Genomic DNA, 12,272 nt, shown 5'->3' on the forward strand with positions numbered 1-12,272 from the left:
GTCCCCTCTCATCTCCCTGAGACCTGTTCCCCACACAGCAGACACACACCTTTACTTTAAAAGGTGGGTAAATCAGGGCAGTCCCCTGCTCAGAACCCTCCAGAACTACTCATCTCCGTGTAAAAGCCAAAAATTCACAATGGCCTGAACCCACACGATCCAGCCCTCACCTCTCTGACCTCATCTCCTCCCCCTGCCCCTTGCCCACTCTGCTCCAGCCCACAGCCCCCCTCCAGGCTCCTCAAGCCTTCCAGGAGACTTGGCGCTGGTTCCTTCATCTGCCCCCAGACACCCTCCTAGCTCCCTCCCTCACCTCCTTCAGATCCCCGCTCAAATGGCCCATTCCCCTGAACACCCTCCCTTCCTATCCTTTTTAAAACTTGGAACTGCTCCTTCTCAAACTCCTTATCATCCTCCCTGCGTCACTGTTCCCACAGTACTTCTCACCACCTGGCCTACTGTGTATTTTACTTATTTATTTTGGTTACAAGCCCCCCACTTGGGATGGAAGAGCCGTGAGGACAGGGATACATCTGTTTTGCTTCCTGCTGTATCCCCAGCATCTAGACCACTGCCTGGCACAGAGCACGCACACACGGAATACACCGTGAGTAAATTAATTCATTTTACTAGCTTCTAAGGAAAGTATATGAGAAGCAAAAGGTAAGGTCCTTGCCTCAGGGAGTTCAGAATCTCATTGGGAAGACAAGTCACACATTCAGAAGACTTAATGATACAAAGAATATGTATTAGTGGTACTGGTGGTACCAGCTGTGGATTTTGTCCAAGTTCAGGGAAGGAACAGGTCAGAGCCTGGCCAATCAGAGAAGGTGTGAAAGAAGAGCCAGGGGCTGTACAGAGCCTTGAATAATTCATAGAATTTCCTGTAAGACATTAGTAAATCAGATTAGCTGCTTGTCTCTCAGCAAAGCCCTGAAGGGAGGGAACACTGGATGGATGTGTTTTGATGGGGGAGGGGAGGAAGCACCGGCCAGGGCCTGTGACCCCGCACTGCTCAGGCTGCTGGACAGCCATAGGGCATCATGGAAGTCAGTGTGGTTGAGGACAGGCTGGGGTAGCCCCCAACAGCCCCTATCTTGTCCAGCGCTCAAGGCCTTGGGGAGGCCACCTCCTCAGAGACTCTCTGTCTGAGGGAAAACCCATCCTCACCCTGACACCACCAAGCTCCCCTGGGAACTCCTTGTCTGGGCTGCACGTGCAGGAAAAACACACGCAAATTCGGGTGCCTGGCATGCTTTTCCTAATCCCCCTGGCACAAATCTGTCTGGTCATTATGCGGATGTCCATCTGTCCCCTCCCACTCTGGCACAGCTTCTGAAGCCCTGATGTCTCCAACTCAGCCCCTCCCCAGTGCCCCGTGGTGTACAAGCAGGGCATATTCTGGGAGTGCGAGTTGAAACCACATAGGGAAAGGGAGGGATTGATCAGGAGGGGAGCATGGCCTCCAGGAGAACTGTAAACAAGGTTGGGAAGGAAAACATCCCGGACCTGCAGCTGAGAGAGATAGGAACGGTCTGTAGGAGAGACCAGAGCAAAGAAGCCAGCCAGGTGGGAGGAGAAAAGAGGCAGGGGTGTTCCCCGAAGGTATCAGGGAAACAAGATCAGGAGATGGGTCTTTCAGAGGTTCCTCCTGGCTCTAACATTCCACACCCTTGTCCTCCAAGTGTGGGTCCCCGACTAGCAGAATCAACATCGCCTGGGAACGCTGGGCTACATTCCGTACACCCTCCCAGGAACGTCTGAGGGGTGGCACCTTGCCCTACTCATCGTTTTACTTCCCATCTGGTGCTTAGGACAGCTCCCCACCTAACCTGTAAGCAAAGAAGCCATCGGCCGGATGTTTAGAGTCCCAACTGTCCCCATGCGCCCCCGCGAAAGCCTCCCTCCATTCCTCTGTGTGTACTCATTAGGACTGTGGCAACCCACGAAGGTGCTATCGGACGGGAGGGACGGGAGGGGCGGGAGGGGTGCCGCGAGAAACCATGAATAGATAAGCAGGGAAGCTCTTATCAGATGGGCTGCAGGGACACCTGAGGCCAGAAGGAGGCTCGAGGGCCGGGACCCACGACAGGTTAAGTTCTGATGGAGGGCGCCCCTCAGGTGGCAGCCCGGGTCGGGGTAGCGGCCGAGCGCGAGCCCGCTGGAGCCGGCCGACTGCGGGTCCGCAGTGCGCTCTCAGCCACCCGGCCCCGGCCCCGCCCCCGGCCCCGCCCCCTGCCCCACTGCCCAGCGAAACTCGCCGCCCCACGTGCAGCCGCCCCGCCGCCGCGCCCCGGCCTGTCTCGACTGCAGGCCCGCGCGGGGGCGGGAGGGTGACGTGCGCCGCGTCCGTGCTTTCTTCCCCTCCGCCACTCGACCTCTCTCCCCGCCCCGTGGCACCCATGTCCCGGGCCGTATTCCCCCCACCCTCCCTCACGGGGGGCATCTGTGTTTATTAAACTAGCCGGACATGGGTCACAGGTGCCTGGCTTCGGGTGCGCCCCTGGCGGTGTAACCAGAGCCGGGCCACCCGGACCCCTCCCGGGCGCCTCTGTCTCCTCCCAAGGTCCCGGGAAGGGCCGACTCCCACCCTCTGCCAGCCTGCTGATCTCATCGTTCCACCTCCAGGCGTTTGCACACCAGAAGCCCTGTCTGAGTCCTGCCAAGTCCTGCCATCTTCAAGGCCGTGCTTAGGCTTCTGCAGAGTTCCCTGCCTGGTCCCACCACGGACATCTCCCCCTCCTCTGAAAGCAGGTAGCACCCCAGCCACGACCACAGTAGAAAAACCAACTTTCCAAAGTGCTGAACATATTTTAATTTATAAGCTGTTTTTACATCCAATACCTAATTCTATTCTCACTACAGTTCAGCATGAGGTTCACTGAGTAAAATTAAACGCGGCCCCCCACCTCAGCCCACAGAGCTGGTCAGCGGATGGCACGTGTACAAGCTAGGTCTCCATCTATTCAACAAAACCTTACAGCGAAGCCATTATGTGCTGGGTGGGATCAGGAAGCTCATACCCACCACGCTGAGTGCCCTGAGGACAGGAGCCATGTCCTAGACCCTTGCATCTCGCCACCCCAGGGCCAGCCTAGAGGACACTCCCGGCTAGGAGCCGTCCATCTGCTGGGAGGCACAAAGCCAGTTTGAGCCTGGACTATGCAGGGCCCAACAGGGAATCAGCAAAGTAGGCAGTCGGATAAGGATAAGTGGCAAGGGGTCTAGCAGGAGGCCTGTGGGCAGGGCTGCCCTGGGCCCTTTGAAGAGGCAATGGTTGACAACTCGGCTCTACAAAGTTGAGGAGAAGGGTGCTGTCCCCGAAATGCTCACGGGGTCTGCATCCCAAGCCCTTGATCTGAGGGAAAAGAGGAAGGCAAATGCATCCAGGGTCCTGCATTGGCCCCATTCTGCCCTGGCTGGACTTTGAGATCCGGGTGGGCATGATAGAAAAGGCAGTGGGGCGGGTCAATGCTGTCTGGAAAGATTAGATAAGGAAGAGGAAGAAGGGAGCTGGAAGTGGGGCAAGTGACCCTCAGAAGAGCCTGAATCAAAGCCTGCACCCACCACCAGAGCAGCCACAGAACAGGGAACCACAAACTGGGAAATGCCTGAGGGACTCTAGACAGCCCCCCTCCCCAATCTAGCTTGGAAACTGAGGCATGGAGGGGAAACTGACCAGCTCAGCTCACACAACAAGTTAAAGGAACAGCCAGTTCCAGACCCCAGACCTCTGACTCCCAGCCCAGGACACTGGCTACCACCCCATAAATCTAGGCCAGACCCAAGGACGGCCACTCCCAATGTGGGCACTGTTAGAATACTGGGATTGGCTGGTGGTGGGTGCAGGCCCTGGAGTCCCTTTCTCCAAATACCCAAAGTCACACCCATCAGATGGGGGTGGGGAGGGGTGTTGGGACAGGAACCCTGGCTCACTGGCTGGGATCCCTGGCTCATCAGAGAAAAAGAAATTCATTTCTGCATCCCTGCAGAAACATCCGTTTCCTTAACCTCTACATATCTTTCTGTACCAAAGATCCACCATTTGCCACCAGAGGGACCAGTATATGGAACTTAAATGAGCATGGATCAATAAATGTTTGTTGAATGACTTCATGAAGTCTGATGAAGGCTAAGAGATAGACTCTCTGGACCAAGGGGCAGGCAGGCAGGCTTCCTCTTCAGAGAGCTTATGCCTAAAAAGGGCAGTAAGCCACACACTCAGAGAACTCTGAGAATCTCTCCTGTGAGGCACGGAGGTGGCAAAAATGAATTTTTGGCCCAATAGAAATAAGGATCCCTGGCTAATGGGCGAGCCTTCAGGGTGCTGCCTCTGCCCACAGGCCTCGGGATTTTGGCTCTCGGGATCGGTGGGCTCTGGCAAGCTCTGGGGTCTCAACAGTGCTGCTGGGAGGATGCACCTGTTAGGCTAAGAAGAGGGACAAGGAGCTGGAGAGACAAGAGGAAAAGCCGAGAAGGGACAGAGAAGGTGCGAGCAGGGGCCGGCCAGCTGGCCGGCCCTCACCTCACCCACTGGCCCTGCCCGGCTCGGGCCTTTCTCCTGCTCTCCATAACCCGGAGCCGGATTCAGCCTGTCCTGCTCGACGGATTAACTGAGGCCTCAGGACTCAGCAGGGCAGGCCCTGAGGCCCGGCCCACCCAGCTGGACTCTCTGGAAGCAGAGCTCTCTGGAAAACAGCAGCAAAAGCAGCCCCGACAAATCCAGAAAGTGAGACAGTCGATAGCATAACCAGCCCTGTCTTGTCAGGAACTCAGTATCACCGTGGGAAAGAAAGAGGTGGGGGACGAAGAATCAAATGTAACATGTGGACCTTGAGTAGACCTGAGTCTCAGTCTCTCAAGACAGACCGAGAGGGGCACCTGGGTGGCTCAGTCGGTTAAGCGTCTGCCTTCCGCTCAGGTCACGATCCCAGGGTCCTGGGATCGAGCCCCACATCGGGCTCCCTGCTCGGCGGGAAGCCTGCTTCTCCCTCTCCCGCTCCCCCTGCTTGTGTTCCCTCTCGCTGTCTCTCTCTCTGTCAAAAAAATAAAAAATCTTAAAAACAAACAAAAAAGTTAAAAGCAAACACAAAGAAAGACTGAGGACAATGGGGCACATCTGAGTGCAGACAGGGCATCAGATGCCATTGGGAAGTTACTAAAGGGTCTGATGGCGGTACTATGGTTACACAGGAACATATCCTTATTCCTTACAGCTGTGTAATGATTTAGAGGTGAAAATATGTAATGTACCGTAAAATACTTCAGCAAAAATATAGATGCATCATATATGGCGAAATGGGGACACTTATTAAAGCCAGGTAGTGGGCATATGGCTGTTTTAAACGGTTCTTTCTACTTTCCTTGGGTTATACGTATGCCTCAGGCTGGTGGTGAGGGGCCAAAGTGACAGGTAAAGGCCAGAGCCACCAACCATAAAATCTCAGTGAAGTCTACCCGTTGCCATCTGCCTTCCCTGACCTAGATCACCCCCGTCACCCATTTCTAAGCTCAGAGCCTGGACAGGACGGAAGGGGGTGCTGGCTGGCTGGCTGAGGGAAGGGAGGCATTTGCGAACCAAATACACACAGGTGTCTGCCCCAGCACCTGCAGCTGCCTCCCCAACCCTCCCCCCCGGGGGGGGCGGAGATTTACGTTCACTACCTCTTCTGGCTCTGCCCACCTGCCAGCCCCCAAATACCTACGTTTATCCAGCACCACTGGGATCATTTTACTCCCCTGCAGAGTCCCTCCTGCCTGTCTCCCCAAGTGTCCCCACCCATACCCTGGGCTCGCTGTGTTGTCAAGGCCTAGACTCTTCTCTGAGCCCACCATCCCTGGTGTGAAAGACCCTGCAGCCTCCTCTCCAGGGGCCCCTGCTATGTGACCCTGGGCAAGTCCTTTAGTCTCGCTACGCCAGCTGTCTCCACTGCAGGGAACCGTGACTGCGGATGCAAACGCTGGGTGCCATGGTCAGCACGACCAACGTGACATACTCAGGGCAGCTCAGGGCTCACACTTGGAGGCCTGTGATGAACTTACTGGAGATCTGGGCTCTGCCCTCCTCCCCTCTCCCAGACCTCCTCCTCTCTCGCAGCCCCCACTTCCAGGGAGGAGCCCCCTAGCTCCACATGGGGGGGCAACATGGACCACAGGTCCGAGGTAGACTATAGGGCAATCGAAACCCAGACACCTCCCCCCAAGCTGAGAGCAGAAAGCTGGTGTGGCCCCACCCGAAAATCCAGCACAACACCCCACCCCCAACCCAAGCCACTGCCCCACCCACCCCACAGCCCCCCTGGGGCCCAGTCAGGGAGGGGACATGGGGTCAGGAATGTAGGGCAGGGCAGAATGTGAGCAAGTGGCTACAGCAAGGTTCTTTGGGGCCAGGGAGCTGGATGCAGCCTGGGGCTCCTGGGTCCCATGGTGGAAGCCTGGGGCTGACTGTGTCCTCAGGCAACCCCCACCCAGCTCCTCTCCCCAAGTCACCCCCTCTCCGTCACAGCCACCACGCCCAGCTTCGAGGGTGGAGGCTGGTGTTTCCCCCCACACCCCCTAGTACAACACTCTCAAACTCAGGATGTGAAACGGGGTCAGGCCCCCTGGGGCGCAGGGTCACCTTGGCAGCACCTCTACCACCACAGAACACAGAAACCAGCAGAGCTAGAGCCCGTGAGGGGAACAGGCTCCCACTTCTGGGAATTTAGCCTGAGAGGGTAACTGGACAAGCGTTCGGCCATGTATAGACTAGGATGCTCTGTGCAGATTGTTTATAATGCAAAAATTTAGAAACACCCTGAATGCCCAATACTAGAGTCGCTTGAATAAATTAGGATACGTCATACCGTGGGATGCCATGCGGCCGTAACAATGGTGTGTTGGCATAGGAAAATACAGCCTAAGGTAACCCCCCAAAATGACAGGATACAAAGCTGTATGTGCAGTTTGACATCGTTTTCTAAATGTTTATTTGTGCAGATAAAGGCTAAAAAAAAAAAAAAAAGGCTAGAAGATCCACATACAGAATGTTCACATAAGTCACAAAAGTATCACACATAATTTTTTATTTGAGGTTTTTCAGTTTTCTCTGTGGGACATACATTATTTTTGAACCAAAATATATATATATATTTTTTTTTAAGATTTTATTTATTTTTTGACAGAGAGAGAGAGAGACACAGCGAGAGAGGGAACACAAGCAGGGAGAGTGAGAGAGGGAGAAGCAGGCCTCCCGCGGAGCAGGGAGCCCGACGCGGGGCTCGATCCCAGGACCCTGGGATCATGACCTGAGCCGAAGGCAGACGCTTAACGACTGAGCCACCCAGGTGCCCCCAAATATATATATATATATATTTTTTTAAGTGTGTGTTTTTTGTTTTTGTGTTTTAAGTAGGGTCCACGCCCCACATGGAGCCCAACACAGGGCTTGAACTCACGACCCTGAGATCAAGACCTGAGCTGAGATGAAGAGTCAGACGCCCCCCAAAAAGACGTATTTTTAAAAAGCAAGTTGCATGAATTGGCCTAGCTGAGGCCAAGACCCTGCCTTGGGGCACAGGACGGGGGAGTTCCAGCATCTCCAAGGAAATCACAATTAAATGAAAGCCAAGGGCAGGTCTGAAATCTGCCCCAGGAATGCAGTCTGCATGGGAGGGACAGTGCCCTCCCCCCTGGAATTACATGTGTCTCAGAGGCTTAAGGCTGCAAGGGCCCTTACAGACCACCTCACGCAGCTCCCCTGTGTAAAGACTAGAATGGGCTGGAATTCTATCTTGGTTACCATGGATTCCCTAGTGACTAGAACAGTGCCTGGCACAAAGTAGGTGCTCAATTAGTGTTTGTTGAATGACTTACTAAAGTCTGATGAGGGCAAAGAGATGGGCTCTCTGGACCAAAGGGGCTGGTGGATCCAACAGGTAGGCCTCCTCACAGCTTGTCAGCCAAGGAGGACCCTTAGATCAGGGATCCCGACCCCAGGTAAAATCACTGGGGAGCTTTTAAAAAACCCAACCCTCAGACCACAGCCCTAGAAATATTGATACAGTTGGTCAGACCTGGGACTCAGACGCTGAAATTTTTTTTTAAAGATCCCAGGGGAATTCTCAGGTGCAAACAGAGCACCTCTAGAGGACATCCAGGCTGACAGAAACACACTCTGAGAAGGCAGGGCCTTGCCAAAATCACCCAGCGAGTTAGTGACAAAGCAGGAGAAAGCCGTGCCCCTGGGGCTACTGACCCAAGGGTCCTGACCCTGGGGACCTGAGGCTTCCTCCACATTTACGTCCATGTTTCTTGGGTGCTGACCTCCAGTGCCCATCCTCCTGGGACGTGAATCAGGCTGGAAGGTGGACGGGGAACCCCAAGGGGGGGCCCCTTCTGACCCTACACCCTATGATCACCCAGCCCTGGGTGATACAGGCCCAGCGGCCCTGAGAGCCCCCAAATGGTGCTCCAAGGCACTTTGACAAATGTTGGGAGCTCAGCCTCAAGACCCAGGTCACCTACACTCCCCAACTTACACCCTGTGGGCTGGGGCCTACCCCTCTGGCCACTCAGAGAAAGTGGGCTTGAAGAGACATCTTCAAGGAACTGGATCTCAGACTCTGAGGAGCCCAGCCTGCCCACTCAGGGCCGGTTCCCCACAGCCACTGGCCAGAAGCCACATTAAATCCTCCACCTTTCACTGGCCCTGATCAGTCCCTCCAGCCTGGGCTTCCGCTGCCTTCCACCCAGGGTGAGGTGCGAGGTAGTGGCCCTGGCCACACTCTCCTGCCAAGGACAGGTGTGGGCCTGCTTTCCCTTCCCTGCCGGGGTCTTGACCTGCTCCAGGATCTACTGCCCAGACCCCTCCCATCCTCCCAACCCAGAGTTAATGTACAGTCTTCACCGGGAGCTCTAATTATTCAGGCTGTCCTAATAGGCCTCCTCCACTTTGCCCGTAGAGTCCGGCCAGAATCTGAAGGCTGCCCGAGACTCCCTGCTCCACCAACCCTCCCCTCCCTATCTCCCAGCTGACCGGCCCCTCTGCCCACCAAGGCCACCCCTGTCTTCAACAAATTCATTGCATCCAGCCCCTACTGGGCACCTCTTGGACAGCAAGTATTGGGCTAGTCTGGGAACTCAATCAAATCAGCCTCTAGGGTTCACAGACATGGGCACCAAGGGCCAGGGTGAAGGCCGAAGGGGACCAGAGTTAAGGATAGAGGCAGAAAGATTCTGGCGAGAGGCCACCTGGGTGGCTCCGTCAGTTAAGCGTTTGACTTCGGCTCAGGTCATGATTCCAGGGTCCTGGGATCCAGCCCCGCAGGAGCAGGGAGCCTGCTTCTCCCTCTCCCTCTGCCTCTCTCCCTCCTGTGCTCTCTCTCTCAAATAAATAAATAAAATCTTTAAAAAAAGAAAGAAAGAAAGAAAGAAAGAAAGAAAGAAAGAAAGAAAGAAAGAAAGAAAGAAAGAAAGAAAGAGAAAGAAAGAAATGCTGGCAGGGATGGGGCAGAGTTTGACTTAGAGCAAAGCAGCTCACACTTTAAGACACCAAATCCCACAGGGATCAGCATGCAGATTCTGAGGGACAGGCAGAGGTCTGAGATCCTGTACTTCTAGCAAGCTTCTAGGTGATGCTGATGCTGCTGAGGGGATGAATGGTGTAATTAATTAGTTAATCCTGGCAAATTGCCCAGCATTAGATGGCCCTACAGAGAAACCTCCAACTAACCGTGAAACCACACAATACCAGGGAGGAATCTGTGCAAAGCCGGGCAAAGCACAGAGGAAGAAGGGTTAATTCTGCCCGGATGTGGGAGGAGGAGGTGGATCTCTCAGAAGAGGTCACTTCGCACTAGGTCTTAGAGGGTGGGTCAGATTTACCCAGGTGGAGGCTGGCTGAAGGGCGGGGGCAACGCAGGAGCAAAGGTAAAATGACCTAGAGCGTGGGTTAGGTTCCAGGAATCAGAGCAGTGTCATGCACCTTAGAGCTTCAGAGGCTGTGAAAGGGGAGGTGCGGGGGGGGGGGGGGGGAAGAAAAAGAAAAAAAATTAAGTTAGGGTGCTAGACCGCCAAGCTGGGGGGTGGGCATCCATTGGTGGAAAGTTGGGAGCTGCTGGAGGTGTTTGTTTGCACAGGGAAGAGGCGCCCCGGAGAGAAGCCCCATCAGAGGTCACCAGGTCCTGCCCCAGGGTCAAAATGGACTGGAGGAAGCAGCTTCCGGGGGCAGGAAGGGCCAAGGCAGGAGGAAGCTATATTGGGAGGCGACAGAATCTCTTGTTCGGGGATGAGGCCCGTGTGGAGGGCAGAAGAGGATGCTTCTCCTGATGCTGACAGGTCTCACAGGTACTTAAAAACCACCCACTTTGTGCTCGGCCCTGACCCAGGCACTAAGCAACAGAGAAGCCGATCATTTCCCCAAAGCCCCCAATGCTGTTCAGACATTGGGGGGGGAGGGGGGCTTCCATCATCTGCCCCCATTTCCCCCACAGCTCCTCCCCCCAACTCTCTCCTGCTTCCCTCAGTATTGCCAGAAGGGTTTACTGTGTGCCTACTATGTGCAGGCTAGCCTCGAGCACAGCCCTGGCCAGAGGGGCAGCTGGGACCCCCTGGTCAGTGCTCTGTGGGAGGCCTGCACAGATGCTGGCCCAGATGTGGCTCCACCCCCATCCTCTGGGGAAATGAGCAGTATCAGTCAAATCCAGTAGGGGTAGGACCTGTGGCTGGGGATTCCACATCCCAATGGGGAGGGGAAGGAGAGAGTAGCAAGGATGCTGAGATAAAGGAGAGCAGGTATGAATCTCCCCAGGCAGAATCCCCTGCTGACAGAGCCGGGCCTCCAACCCCCACAGGCCTGCTGGATTCCCCTTCCAACAGGACCAGCCAAACTCCCAACAACCCTGGGAGACACCGAGAGAGCCAGGTGACTGACTCCCACTTCCCAGGCTCGGGGTGAGGCCAAGGCCAGGTCCAGAGTCAGACCTGGGTTGAGGGTTCCAGGGCTGTCTTCCAAAGCCAAACAGGAGGCACCTTGTGGCTGGCTGGTGTCCTGATGAGTGGGGGGGGGGGGGCACAGAAGAGGATGGGTTTATCCTAAAGGACAGCTGGGTGTGGTGGAGAGGATGAGACAACACAAGTCCCCAGACTGAAAATGGGACAAAGGCAGCAGGCCCTGCCCTGGAGCCTGGCTGGAGAGGTGGAGAAACCACTCTACCCCCACCCCCAGGGACTCACCCAACTGCTCCTTTGAAGATAAACCTATTCGCTCTGCCTAATTCCTTTCCTGCCCTACGCCTGCTTCAGGCCTAGCCCTCTCCAGGGACTTGAATAGATTCCCTGCTATCCAGACCCTGGGGGGTGACGGCCAGAATTAATTAATGTTTGTAAAGTGCTCAGGAGATCCTGGGACCGGGGACCCAGGGGCGCCAGATGAGCCGCGCAGGAAATTGACAGGGAGAGGCGGGGAGAGGGGGCAGCCAGCCAGGACCTGGGACTCCTGGAAGGGGAGGGCTGGAGAACGCACGGGGCAGGGCAGGAGAGAGCTAGAAGGAAAGGTGCGACCGGACCCGACCGTAACTAGAGGAGCCGGGCTCCCGGCTGCCTTCCCCCACAGCTCCGCCCCACCGCCAGAGCCACTCACGTCCAGGCCCGGATGCCTTTCCCCAACTCAGGCCCCAGCCACCCACCTGCCCCGCCCCGGGACCACCTGCAGAGGAAGTCTCGGCCTCTCCTCCCGCTCGGAGGAAAGGCATTGCGCGCGAGGGTGGAGGCTTCGCCGAGGGGGCGCCTCCTACCAACTCCCACAGGGTCCCCGACTTCTACCTGGGCAAACATTTAACTTCCTTTCTCTAAAAGAAGGAGGCGAGCCGTTACCCCGCTCCTTGAAGCTGGGGACTTTCAGGTTCTCCGTCCGGGGGCGGCGGCAAGACGCACGCAAGTGGCACCAGGGCCCACGGCGCCCCCTCCCTGCCCGCGCCCACCTCCAACTCGGCTCACTCACCCCAAAGTGCTGATGAAGCCATTGACGGAGCCCTCGGCGTACAGGGAGACGATGTCCCCGATGTGGAGAAAGCTGGACATCTCGCTCATGGCTGCGGCCCGCCGGGGACCCGGGGCGGGGCGGGGGGGGGAGCGCCAAGGGGCGCGCGGTCACGCTCGGTGCAGAGGACGGAGATGACCGCGGAGGCCGGAGGGGCGCGCCCCCACCCGCGAGCAGGGAGGGCTAGCGGCCACCGGAGCGGAAGGCGGCGCGGCCCGGGAGCCGCTGCTGGCGTCCGGGTGAGGAGGTGCCC

General features: G+C 56.3%; 1 protein-coding gene across 3 annotated transcripts in view; it reads right to left on the reverse strand.

Moving 5' to 3' along the window:
- The window catches only part of ITPR3 (inositol 1,4,5-trisphosphate receptor type 3), a 65,932-nt gene extending 53,660 nt beyond the window's left edge, over positions 1-12,272 (reverse strand). For all 3 annotated transcript variants that reach the window (XM_088024033.1, XM_028120548.2, XM_028120547.2), the window contains exon 1: positions 11,981-12,272. In XM_088024033.1, the coding sequence (XP_087880159.1) occupies positions 11,981-12,069 (89 nt within the window). In that variant the 5' untranslated portion in view covers positions 12,070-12,272. The remainder of the gene's footprint in view (positions 1-11,980) is intronic.

This window comes from Eumetopias jubatus, unplaced genomic scaffold (genome assembly GCF_037043125.1).
Source record: "Eumetopias jubatus isolate StellerSeaLion01/CBP00866 unplaced genomic scaffold, mEumJub1_p1.0 scaffold_6, whole genome shotgun sequence".
NCBI lineage: Eukaryota > Metazoa > Chordata > Mammalia > Carnivora > Otariidae > Eumetopias > Eumetopias jubatus.